This window comes from Spinacia oleracea, chromosome 1 (genome assembly GCF_020520425.1).
Source record: "Spinacia oleracea cultivar Varoflay chromosome 1, BTI_SOV_V1, whole genome shotgun sequence".
In the NCBI taxonomy this organism is placed as follows: Eukaryota; Viridiplantae; Streptophyta; class Magnoliopsida; order Caryophyllales; family Amaranthaceae; genus Spinacia; species Spinacia oleracea.
The window spans coordinates 79,775,858-79,789,646 of record NC_079487.1 but is presented as its reverse complement, the minus strand read 5'-3'; the positions used below and the strand labels follow the sequence as shown (position 1 = coordinate 79,789,646).

Below are 13,789 nucleotides of genomic sequence, written 5' to 3'. Positions count from 1 at the left end.
GTGCTATACTAATTAACCCTAAACCCTTCTAAAAGCAAGAAGTTCTACTTCGGAACAGTAGATTGATTGTATTGCCCGTGAAATCCTTCTTTGCAAAACTAAAAATTTCCTTAAGAATAATGTATTGACTGATTAACCCTAGCTTACACACTACAATACAACTTAGCCCTCTATTTTTGACACCTCCCTTGCCACTTTTGTTTGGGCACCTACTTTTGTTACCCTCCTTTTTTTTTTCCTCCCGTGGGTAGGTATGGCAACGGGTCGGATTCGAGTCAGACTTTGACATATCTGAATCCGATCCAATTACTAATCGGACCTGAAATGCAATTCAGACGCTTGATCTGAAACCCCCTCAGACTCGTTTCCCTCAAACTCCTACCCCGTAACCGATCCGAAACCGACTCCCCATCCCTCAGACTCCTACTCTGAAACCGATTCGACTCGTTTTCAAATTTATTCAAAATTTTACATTCACTTAATTTGAATTTTATTTGACATTAAAATTCCCATCCATCGGTATACGCATAAATTACAAGGAGTTTGGACTAAAGAATTAAACTATGTAATCCAATAATTAATACTCCCTATCAATAAAAATATGCTACGAAATACTGTTTCTAAAAAAATCCGACAAGATAAATTTTCATTTGAGAAATGAAATATAAACACTTACTATATAAAAAAAATACAGTAATAAAGTTTTAGATCTAGAAAAAACAAACTCAACCCACAAACTAATTATTTCAAAGAATGTGTTCTTGGCAGTGGCATATCCAGAATTTAAAAATAGGTTGTGCAGAAATGTAATACGTAGCAAAATTTTAAAAATTAAATAAAATATATATTTATAAATAGCAAAAAGTTGATTAAAGAAAACATGCATAGTTCATTATTTAGAATTTTAATGAAAAATCCAACATATTTAGAAACCTTGTTGTATAGATTTGAATTGTGTAAAGACAAGTAAAGAAAAAGTTTAACAAAAAGAAAAAGTTTAACAAAAACACTAGTGGGAGGATTCGAACCCGTGTTCATGGGATTGCAAAAGTCAAAGTTCCCATCTGCTAAACCACTGAGACAAATATTTTTAGTGACTATCTTTGGGGATAACAATTATTAGTTATAATGACTGCCACATTGATTTTTCGGTTTTTGATTTTTTTTTTCTTTTTTAAAAAAAAGAAGTAGGGTAGACACGAGAGGGGGGGGGGGGGGGGGTTGAATGAGTTGTAAAGAAAATCATAGTGATAATTTTACATTTGGAAAGAGATAGAATATTAAACGGGAGGAGAGGTATCACATGGAAGAGGAGAGTGAGTAAGAGGAGATGAGCGGCGGAGAGTGGTTTGAGACCTAGGGTTTGACTTTTATATTATTCATAAAAATAATAAAATTGAACTATAGAGCGGCGGGTTAGACTCGGGTCAGATGACAAGCGGTAATATTGAAAATTAAGAAGATCCGCTTTTAAATTTTAGCACATCCTATGTAGCACATGTAGGTCTTTACTTTGACAAAAAAGGCGATCATATATTAGGATAATTGTCATGTTTAACAATTCTTACTCTATGTATCACGTCTTTTTGAAATCACAAAACATATGTAGGTTTTTTTAATCTACTCCGTATTATAGTTATTGAGTTATAAAACTCTGACGTAATTGATCCTACATACTTGTGTCTGCATGAATGTTGTTAAGTAGCATCATTATAAAGGTTATACTAATTCTAATTACATACACAAAGTTATATAACATAATTATTATCGGCAAGATTTGAAATAACGATTTGATCTGCATATCAATATCTAATGTCGGGAGTTGTAGATAGTTGTTTCTCGAATCCAACTGCATGATAAAGTTTTTGATTATCAACTAAATGATTACATGAATACTCATACATTCAACAATTGTTTTTGCTATTTATTAGAGGATTTGGTGTGTAGGTACTTTGTGTTCTTAAGCCTTTTGCTAGAAAATATATTTAATTGTTGCATAGTTTGAATCAAAGATTATTAGTGATTAATAATTTCTCCGTTCTTATTTACATGACACAATTGAGTTTTAAATACAATTCACACATGCTCCTTTGACTTCATTTTGTGATTTATACTTAAGAAAAAACATAGTCGTGGCGGGTCTTATTAGATTCGTCTCAATAAATAAATTTTAAAATTTTTATAAGTTTTTTCTTATCCATAATTGAAAATATTAATGTTTAAAATCGTGTATTGACAAACGTGCCTAAATAATTGTACCATTTAAAACAAACAGATGAAGTACTTTTAAAACAAATTGAGAAAATCACATTGATAAATGTTCACCAAATGCCCCCGAGTTTTGGCGTAATTCACCAAATGCCCCTCAACTTTCAGAAATTCACCAAATGTCCCTCACAAATGACTTAATATCCAAAATACCCTTACTAATGACGAGCCGTTATTCCTCCGTTAGCCTAATTTTCAAATTCACCATATACCACTATTTTAATACTTATTTCACCAAATACTCATATTCTAAAACTTAATTCACCAAATACCCATAACTTAAAATTACCCATTTTGATACTCAACGACTAGTTTTTGCGTTTGAAAATTAGTTGTTGCTTAGTGTTTACTTATAAATACCCCTTTTCTGACTGTTTATTGTACTTTTCCTATTGTTTTGTTAATTTCATATCATTTTTGTCACGGGTTTTCTTTCAAAATCATCATCCACACCCATGAATCCACATATGTAAGAGTCTCAAATAAATTCTATTATTTTGGGAGGAAATTTCCATCCGAAGCTCCGATATAACACTCAATAGGTTTTAATTATGTACCCAATAAGTCCAGGCCTCATCCGGTAAAGACAACACACCTTAGATGAGCAAAAGGCAAAAAAAAAAAACCCTTTTCAGTGAAATCTTATGTGAGTGAAGTTGAAGTAATTCAATTTTAAATCTAACACCTTAATTTTCTTATTGTCCGAATGGTGAAGAAACTAAGAAATCAAGTTCAATAACGCATACATTTTTATCACAACCTCGGTTTCAAACTTGGATTCGTGATGTGAAAATAAAGAGTTTGGAGGCAAATCTTTCTCCCAAAATTCATGTTTTTTCACTAGTACATGAGTTTGGAACATATCTTAATTTCATTTCTTTTTCTTGTTCCCTCAAATACAAAAATAGACATTTTCCATAAAATCTGTATCACCGTGTCAATAGAACCTAGCTCAAAAGAAAAGTGGGAAAACTTTCTACCTCGATTGTAAGGTTGAGAGAAAGTTAGGAGATGAAAAAAGGTGTTTGGAGGCAGTAGAGACAGGAGACAAAAAGGGAGTTAACGTTAAATAGGTGGCATGGAAGCTATAAGAGTTGAGGTAGCTGGAACATATGCGTTAGAATAAAATTAATAAGAGCTTTGTTTTTAATATGTTTGCACATGTTAAATATATTGCCCATATTGGCAAAGGAACACCTTTCGATTGCATGAGAAATATTACTTAATTGGTCACATAAAGAATAAGGTACAAAAGCAGTAGTTATTTTCTTGAAAAGTTGCGACGTTTTGAGGTGTTTTTAGGAGTATTTTTTGTTTTAGTGTTGTATCAGAGATTCAGGTTGAGTGTTGTATCAAAGATTCAGATGAAATTTTTTCTTCCACAATAACAAAATTTGTTTGGGACTCTTACATATGTGGACTTATTTGGTATGGATGATGATTTTGAAAGAAAGCTCATGACAAAAATGATATGAAGTTAACAAAACAATAGGAAAACTACGATAAACAGTCAGAAAATGGGTATTTATAAGCAAACAATAAGGAAATGCTAATTTTCAAACACAAAAACTAGCCGTTGAGCACCAAAATGGGTAATTTTAAGTAATGGATATTTGGTGAATTAAGTTTCAGAATAGGGGTATTTGGAGAAATTAAAATAGGGGTATTTGGTGAATTTGAAAATTAGGTTAACAGAGGACTAACATCGCGTCATTAGTAAGGGATTTTGTGTATTAAGTCATTTGTGAGGGGTATTCGGTGAATTTCTGATAGTCGAGGGGCATTTGGTGAATTTCTGAAAATCGAGAGGCATTTGGTGAATTTCGTCAAAACTCGGGGATATTCATGAAAAATCCGAAATTTCTATGTCCATACATCACAAGATATACTTCACTAAATTTTCTCCCCTACAAGGCTACAAGTGCAACTATTATAAAATTGCTAGCATTTTCTTTATGCTACAGTAATTTTTTACTCCCTCTGTCCCTTAATACTTCACCTGTTTTGACCGGACACGCTTGCCAATGCACAATTTTGACCACTAATTTCTTTAACTACATATTATAAAAACTTATAAAAATATTAATATTTTAAAAATATATATTAAGATGAAGCCAACAATATTTTATATACTAACATTCGTTTTCATACACTAGAAATATAATAGGGTCAAAGTTAATTATGTGAAGAGTGCAAAAAGTCAAAATGGGTCGAGTATAAAAGGACGGAGGGAGTAACACTTTAAGGCGTATCAAACCACGCTAGTAAAGTGGAACAATATTTTAGGGGGGTTTTTATTCGACGTCCTCCATCGCTAAAAACGCCCGCGTATTTATAGTGAAAGGACGATTTTACCCTTTTAAAGAAAATTACCCCCATCTCCCTTCACCCTTCCCCTTCACAAGTTTTAAACTTTTTTTTAATCGAAATTAGTATAAACAAATAAATTTTTAAACTACAATTTTTAACAAAAACTTCTAACAATATTTTTTTTCAATTATATTAATTATTTTAATTATGAAATTTAGTAATTATTCAATTCTTATTTTTGACAACACTTTTTAAAATATTCGAAATTAAAAACGAAATGATAAACTTTTTTTTATTATTATTACTTTCGTTTTTACCTGGTGGAAAAAAAATTAATTCATTTTTTTTAAAACACAAGGGCCACCCGAAATTGGCGGCTCGGACCATGGTTGGTCCTCCCGGAATTGGCGGCCCGGACCATGGTTGGTCCACCCGGAATTGGTGGCCCGAACCATGGTTGGCCCACCCGGAATTGGTGGCCCGAACCATGGTTGGTCCACCCGGAATCGGCGGCCCGAACCATGGTTGGTCCACCCGGAATTAGCAGCCCAAACCATGGTTGGGCCGCCCGAAATTGGCGGCCCAGCCATGGTTCGGGCCGCCAATTCCGGGCGACCCTTGTGTTTTTTTTTTAAAAAATAAATTAAATTTTTTTTCCCGCCAGGTAAAAACGAATGTAATTTATTATTTCGTTTTTAGTTTTTGATATTTAAAAAAGTGTTGCCAAAAAAAAAAATTGAATAACTATCGAATTTCTTAATTAAAATAATTAATATAATTGAAAAAAATAGAATTGTTAGAACTTTTTGTTTAAAAAATGTATTTGTTTATATATTAAATTCGATTAAAAAAAGTTTACAAATGTGAAGAGGAAGGGTGAAGGGGGAGGGGTAATTTTCTTTATAAGGGTAAAATTGTCCTTTCACCATAATTACGAGGGCGTTTTTAGCGATTGAGGACGTCGAATAGCGATACACTATTTTAGGGGCAACGAATTTCCAAACTCCCAAATCAATTGTAAACTCCCAAAGTGTAAACCGTCTTTACGGGTTTTGGCTTCACAGAAAGAACAGTTCTCCTTGCAAATTGCAACCCAGTAATGGAGGAAGGTTTTAGCAGACAAAGCCATGACAATGAGCCCTTTAAAGTCCTCGAGTTCTACAGTGGCATTGGAGGCATGGTTGGTTTTTTTCTCTCTCCTCTATGTAAAACTTGCACTTTCTTCTTCCCTTTTTTTACTGATAGATTTTGCCAATTTTTGCTTTGTTGGATGTATAGAGATATTCGCTCATGAAATCTGGGATTTACGCAGAAATTGTTCAAGCTTTTGAGATTAATGATGTTGCAAATGATGTTTATCAGCATAATTTTGGTCACCGCCCATTTCAGGTACTCCCTTTTGGCAAATTTTGTTTTTGATCCAATTTTAATTCAAGTAGTTGCATACACTTCTGATAAAGTGTTATCGATGTCCAGATTTAGTTGTTAAGTTATGTTATGAGTTAATGTGACTATTGATTCAAATGGAAGGAGTAATATTCAGTGTTTTGGTAAGGACATTTTGATACAATGGCTTTGTCTTTGTACCTTTGATTGAAATATCATAGGAAGGAGGTAATATAAGTCTGTTGAGCTCAAGAAATATTGCTTCATAGAATCATATCCACCCTTACATAGAAATTAATCTTATTTCGAGGGTAGCGGTGGTGGGATATTGAAGGGCAAATCATCTTTGAGAACGGATTTTAGTCGATTCATAAAGGGTATATTCAGGGACATTTTTAGAATGCCTTGTTATAGATAGGTTACTACTGTATATTATAGAGAAAAACAATCTTTGTCCACCTTTAAAGATGGGTCCAACTTCATCAACTCCTAGTTTTAGGGTGGGAGTGTTGGATTATGTCATGCTCTGAAGGTCTGAAGCCTGACAAACAGAAGATGCCAGCTAAACTGAAATTGCTTTTCTTACAATCTCGCAGAATCTAGGGAGTTACTTAGCAAGTTTGTTAGAAGCCGAGCTTAGCCAACATTGTAATAACTAATAAGTAGGAAACGTATATCATCAGAATTTTTCTGTTATGATCAAGTTGTATAAATAGGCCTAGTTGTAGCTTATTTCTGTGATTTCATTTATTACATTTTCTTCTCCCATTATTTCTCTCCTAAGGAGAAAGTTCAGCGTTGGAGGTTTCACAATATTTTTGAATAATTGAAACTCATTTATGTTAAGCGGATTTCTTGATTGGTTAGTTCATGAATTTCCTTAGAAGTGTTTGTTTAGAATGGTGGTGCTATTTTTATACTGAGTACAATAAGTTTTAGATCATGTTGGGTGGACTTCTTGATTAACCTTTGAAGTGCTCTTGCTTGAAACTCTCAATTAGTCAGACATGGGTACCAGCACTTGCTCAGTTAAGTTTAAGGTGATAACTTGCACACTTGTTTTTTATAAGAGCAGCTGAGTCTGATACATGGAAACATACCAATATAGGTTAGTTGTATAGTCTGATGCAGGATCTAAAACATTCAAAAGTAATTTGTTTGCATAGGAACACAAATTTGCAGTAATATTTAATGTCATCTTAGACTCAAGTTTCATGGCTTGTACATTTTTTTCATGAGACCATGGCAGTAATTCATCTACAGCAGAAAGTTTATCATCAGAACAATCAACTGAAAAAATGCTGCAATTCTTTCTAACATGAAGATACAGAAGAGATGCTATTGGAATAATAAAGTTCCACAATAATCGCGTTGACTATTTGTCTTACTCATGATAAACAATTGCACAGGGTAGCTGAAACCGGAAGTATAGAATTTGGTAATGTAATTAGTGCAGAGAGTTGTTTAGAAAAATCAGCTAAAATGGTATATCTGTTTACCATATTGTAATTATGGTGTACTCAGAAATTACAAATTCACCAACATAGCTTCCATCATTTGTTTTAACAAATTTCCTGTAATTTTAGTTTTGCAATGTATTTAGAGATGAGAGTTGTCCAGAAAAATCAGCTAAAACTAGATGATATATCTGTAACCTGTTAACCGTATTCAAAGAGATGGTAGGCTCAGAACATCCACCTACATGGCTACCATCATTTTCTTAAAAAAGTAAAATAAAAACAGCTTCCATCATTCGTTTTACAATGTTTCCTATAAAATATGTATACCTTGTGTTACGAGATTCTAATTCTTTACTACTGCAATGCTCTTCTCAAAATCTTCTTTCTGACGGAATGTGTGTTCTACTTTTCTGTGTTCTAGAAACTCTTACATTTTTGTTTAATTCCTGTGTGCTTCAAGCTTCAAAATTATGATCTGTTGGAAATGCTTCTTCCTTTTGTATACAGGGTAACATTCAAAGCTTGACTGCAGCTGATCTTGATAAATATCAAGCACATGCCTGGCTCCTTTCCCCGCCATGCCAACCTTATACGAGACAAGGTAGAGGGTGTAATGTTTGAATAGTTTCATTTTGTGCCTAGCTTTTATCTAATTTTTTTTATTTTTTTTATATGTAGGCCTCCAGAGGGACTCAAGTGATGCTCGAGCATTTTCCTTCCTCAACATTCTCGAGCTTATACCTCAGCTGTCCAGTGCTCCACTCATGCTTTTTGTAGAAAATGTCGTGGGATTTGAGGTATGCTTCAAAGGATTGAATTTTGGCATTTAGCGGTTTCTCTATTACAATTCTCTATTGAACTCTTGACCTTTTGTCGCAGACATCTGACACTCATAACAAGATGATTGGAGTATTGACAAAAACAGGTTATCTTACTCAGGAGTTCATATTAAGCCCATTGCAATTTGGAGTACCGTACTCCAGGCCACGATACTTCTGTTTGGTATTTTTTACATTCTGTCCTTCCTCTTCTTGTCCTCTATCCTTCTAAAACAAGCATGATTAATTGATTACACCCTCACACATGTTTACTTTGACCTCCCTGGTTCAGTCGGGGGACATTGACTTCCTCCATTGCGTCACTTGAAAAGACTTACCATTATGTGTGCATTCTTAAATGCTAACTTAAATCGAGACAGTAATTTTCTTTGTTTCTTGAATTTGAAATACGGCATGCTTAATTTCAGAATGGCTTGGATTCTGGATGGTCTTGGGCCCCTGAATTGTGTGAATGTTGTGAAGTGTGACTAAATGACTGCAAGAATTTCTGCTCACTACTTTACTAGTTTACATGATCCTGTCCGTTATCTTAAATTTTGTGGTGCTTCTGCTCTGGCTTTGTTGTCTTATAATGAAGCTGCAAACTTTTATAAGAATTAATAGTAAGCTTAATGTCTTGAGTTAAAGATAATGCTGGCACGCTGTATTGGCTGGAGGATCTCGAACTGTCTGCTAGTAAATTTTTCTGGTAACATATCTTGTAAGGAGATTTTTTGGTGAATTTGGGTGTTATAGTTAGTATTAACATACAAAGCTTTTTGCCGAATTTGAACCTTTAAGTTAAATGAAGACAGGTAGAAATATGCATTTCTTTCTGAATTTGTTACTCATTGATGAGTCTAAACCCCTTTTTCTTCTTTCCATTGTCCAAATAATGTCCAAGCATACTTCATAATAAATCATGGAAGTTTGGACGGATATCATAAGAAAATGTTGGCAATTTATGCTAATAGGTGCATTTTTTATTGGTTTCTGTTTGAGCTTTGGGCAGCATTTGATGATAATGATATGGTCTTTGTTTTTGGAATTTGAATCATCATCTTCATTGTCTGAGAACTGCAGGCGAAAAGGAGTCCTTCATCTTTTCAATATACAAGATTTAATAACCAATTGCTCTACACACCAAGCCCATTGTTTGGTGATGATGACGAGTTGACACTTAATGCACCTGAACAGTCACCGGAGAGCTGGGAAAGTATGCTCCTGTCTTGTGAGCCTGTTCAGACGTTTCTTGAATTTGACAATTGCAGGAATCAAGATGTAACGGAATCAAGGTGTTCAGATACTGTAACTTGTTCTCCCTTTTCATCTGAATCTGCACAAAGACTGGACATAAAGGTCGGAGTTGATGGCAACTTGTTGGATCAGTATTTTGTTCCGCTAAACTTGATAGAAAGATGGGGAAGTGCGATGGGTATCCTTCACTTTTATTGACTGCAATAGCTTCTAATTTGTTTATCCTAATGCATTATGCAACCTTCTCGATGTATTCCTTATGAAAATAAAGATATTGTATATTCTGATTCAAAGCGATGCTGTTGCTTTACGAAGAGTTATTATCGTTATGTCAAGGGTACTGGCTCTCTTTTGGCAACAATCGAAGTATGTCTTCTATGAACACTTGAATATTTGATATTTACATGCCCTGTTTGTACATGGAATTTATTTTGTTATATAATCCCTCCATTTTCCTAAAATCTACTTCTACTCACTTTCCTTGTACATTCCTTTTAAGTTCTACCGACCTTTTCTTTGTTCCTTATCGGGCTCCCCTCCCTTATCGGACCCCCCCCCTTTTGTTACCCTGTAAGACCCCAAATCATGGGATCCAGTTCACCTTTTCTTCCTCAAAAGTACCCAAAAAGCACTGGGTGGTCCCTTTCTCTTTTTCTCCTTGGTTATGGAGTAGAATATTGGGAGATATCGGAGTATATTATTGTGCATTGGTGTTTACCAAAATGTTTTCTTGTTTACAAGTAAAAGAACATCTGTAGTGCTAGTAGTTATGCTGCTTTGTTTTGCCTATCTGAAGGCACTTCTGTATTTTCGTTTAAATGATAATTTGGTAACAAGGAAAAATGAAATTAACCTGATATGTGGATTAATATGGTAAAGCTATGACTATTAATGTATATCTTTGAAATGTCAGAACATACTTCTTTAACTACTAGATTAGCCAGTTTGTTGTTTCAGCTGGTCTTGAATTTGTATTTAGTGAAATGAATTAATAATAGCACAGAACTTGTATGTACACTACACTTAAATGATCCAAACCCTCGTGTAATTTTGAATGACTGAGACCCCTGGAAATCTGGAATAGGTGATAGGTTCTTAAATAGTGTACCTATTTTTGTTATTAGCTTTGCATATGCATCTGCCATGTTTAGATCAGAATTGCTGTCACCTCAATAGCCGAACCAGTACTTTTTTATTCTCTCACCAAAGAAGTAATTGCACCAGCTGATAAATGGCTCATAAGAGCTCTTGTGACAGTCAAAATGTCCGCAAACATGTTATATTAGGCCATATAAGTCTAAAACACTGCTGTATATTTTGTTTTCTAAAAATATTATGCTATGGTGATGAACCCTCCTCTTCCTTTCCAGGTAAGCTGGTTGTGTGATCCCAATAGACAGTGTATTAGTTTGTTCTCTGCATTGGGTACTGTTAGCTCTGTAGTTTGGTTACTGTCTTAGCAATTTGCCAGTTTTATTGGATCACAGTATTTTGGATACTATGACAGTGGCACAGCCTTCACAGTGGCTGTGGGAAATTGAGTAAGTTAAGATGGTCAGCCTTGCGTAATCTGCTTTTTATCATAGATGACAAGGTTGCTATTGTGTACTTACTGGTATTAACACTTGATGCAGCCAAAGTTGAAGGGGAAAGAATCTTCGTTGAAGAGCCAGGGCCTTAGATATTTCACCCCTAGAGAAGTGTGTTTTCTACTAAATTTCTATATATTTTTTTTCTTTTTTTTAAGGTTAAGAGCTAATCATTTGATGGTGTAACTAGGTTGCCAATCTGCATTCGTTCCCAAAGGAATTTTGCTTTCCCGAGCATGTAAGCCTTAGGCAACGGTATGTTATATTTATCTCTATCTTTATTCATTTAGTTTCATTGTGGAAAGTACCATAAATGAAAGAATGCATTCTTGTGATGTGATAGATTATTCATTACTAGGTCTGCTGTCAAGAATCATCATTTTCGATTTGTACGGAATAGTGTGTGTGGTCGTCTTCACATGTTGCAACATAAATAACCTGACTATCAAGTATCAAGTTTCTAGCAGTTAATGGGCAACTGAACTAGCAGATTGTCCTAGCAAATAAAGCTTTCGGCATATGAGCAGTTGCATATGCAAATTAAAACAAAACAAACAATTTATCAAAGGTAAATCAGTAGGAAGTACAAATTTACAATGATGGTTATTGGCATATATAATTACGAAATGGTATTTCTAAGCAACTAAGAGCTAGTTCTTCACTCAGTAACTTTTCATTTCATTAACACCATTCCAGATCACTTAAACTACCAACCCTTACTCACAAGTTAGTGTCGTCAAATACATCCTGTCAACTTCTATGGCTGTGGATAATCTTGCATTTACAATGAAGTATTGTTTTATTCAACTTTTTGAAACTTATGCTGTGACCATCTACAGTTATGCAATGCTTGGTAACAGTTTAAGCGTAGCAGTGGTTGCTTCCCTGGTCAAATACCTGTTTGCTGATCCATCTTGATGATCAACAACACGGAACGATCTACATCATCCGGCTTCAGTATTATTTTACTGGTGCTCAAGCTAAGATGGACATGGCTGCATACTATTGCGATAATAGGTTTACCTGTTTGTCGCAAAATTTTTGTTGTACCCGTGTACAGCCACAGCTGGCTGTACCCCATCCAAAATGAACATTTACTATTTTGAAAATGAACATTTATTTATTTATTTGAAAATGAACATTTAATATTTCGGAAATGGAGATTTACTATTTTAGAAATGAATATTTATTTATTTATTTGAAAATGAACATTTATCTACTCATTCGAATATGAACGTTTATCTAATTATTTGGCAATCCTCATTTATTCAACCAATTTAGAAATGAACATTTATCTAATGTTTGTGAAATGAGTATTTACTAATTTTAAAATGAACTTAGTTATTGCATTACTATGTTATTACTTTGAACATATATTTACATATATTGAGCAAATAAAACATGTCAAATAACATATTTTACCAAAATAGTTGAACATTTTAGGCGTTGCCTATATAAATTGTACTTGAATTACAAGATATTGGTAGAAATCATCCACTTATTTGTCTATATCTTGAATCTTGTTTTTGATGTAGTCTAAAATTCTTATACTTTTGAATGTGTATATGAAGTGTGGTTTGAACACAATATTTGACTTTCACGGTTTCAATTTCCTCATTGTTGTAGGCTGAATATGAAAATAGTAAGTAATTTGGTACGATGATCACAACTAATTTAAAAATGAACATTTACTGATTTGAAAATGATGGACATGCAAAGAAAACAAATAGGTTAAAAAGAAAGAACAAGGGTTTAAAAGATGCTCTGTAATATAACAAGAAGGAACAAAGAATACAAAAGGTATACACAAATCAAACAAAAAGAATGAACAATTTCATTATGACATTAACCAGATGATTATTATGAACAAACAAATAATCAAGAAAGAACAAACAGTTTAACAAAAAAGAACAAACAATATAATGAACAATTTTATGATGAATTTAAGAAACAACATGGGAGAACAAATAATACATGAGCGTTGTTTTTTGGGGGTACAACTAGAGTTGAATGTGCCCGGATACAATAGTTAGGGGTTTGTGGGAATGTATAATGAATTACTATCTTTATCACGCTAGGTTTCTCAATACATTTAGGACTAACGCATTATTACTCTTACAAACTTGATCAATGCAATACATTCTTATTAAGAATTTTGAGAATACCAAAATCTTTAGTCAAAGGGTATAATTCGGCTAAGGTACCATCTTACAATAACATAAAAATCTTATTCTTAAGGTAGTTTGTTACAACATTTTTTTAAAAAATTATTAAGGTATTTTCTTACAATATTTTTTAATAGTAGCTTCTTATAACATAAAAACATGAGTAGTGTAACCTCCTAAGAAGTGGAAGATTGTGATGTTGTTTAGTTTGAAAAAACATGGAAACCACACTTCCTAAGAAGTTCCACTTATTAGAAAATGGAGGAAGTTGTAAGTGAAACTTCCCATTAAAATTTACTTCCATGTTCAACCAAACTATATTACCTACTTCCTAAGAAATTTCAACAGATAAGGAAAATCAGGAAAATCTTCTTCCTTCCTAGAATGTTTTACTTTGTATGGTCAAGCAAATGATACATTTTACCTATTATTTTTGATCAAGTCTTTCAGCTAGCTGCTTCTTGGAATTGGAATTTTGCCCTGGTTAATTGAGCGTGAGCTCGAATCTTTCTTAGAAGACTACGCTTCATTAACTC

General features: G+C 33.7%; 1 protein-coding gene across 2 annotated transcripts; it reads left to right on the top strand.

The window, feature by feature from the left end:
• The first annotated feature begins 5,585 nt into the window (after positions 1-5,585).
• On the top strand, positions 5,586-12,311 carry LOC110776057 (tRNA (cytosine(38)-C(5))-methyltransferase 2). 2 transcript variants are annotated; one of them, XR_008926163.1, is made up of 10 exons: positions 5,586-5,758; positions 5,857-5,967; positions 7,932-8,025; positions 8,103-8,221; positions 8,304-8,426; positions 9,326-9,677; positions 9,771-9,865; positions 10,870-11,040; positions 11,134-11,199; positions 11,279-11,348. XR_008926163.1 is itself a non-coding variant. In XM_021980635.2 (10 exons), the coding sequence occupies exons 1-10, from the start codon at positions 5,678-5,680 to the stop codon at positions 12,004-12,006; spliced, it is 1,185 nt and encodes a 394-aa protein (XP_021836327.1). In that variant the 5' UTR covers positions 5,586-5,677; the 3' UTR covers positions 12,007-12,311. The 2 variants fall into 2 exon arrangements, 1 of the variants encoding a protein (XP_021836327.1); XM_021980635.2 differs by lacking the exon at positions 10,870-11,040 and adding an exon at positions 11,928-12,311 and having other exon boundaries at positions 11,279-11,343.
• The last annotated feature ends 1,478 nt before the right edge of the window (positions 12,312-13,789 follow it).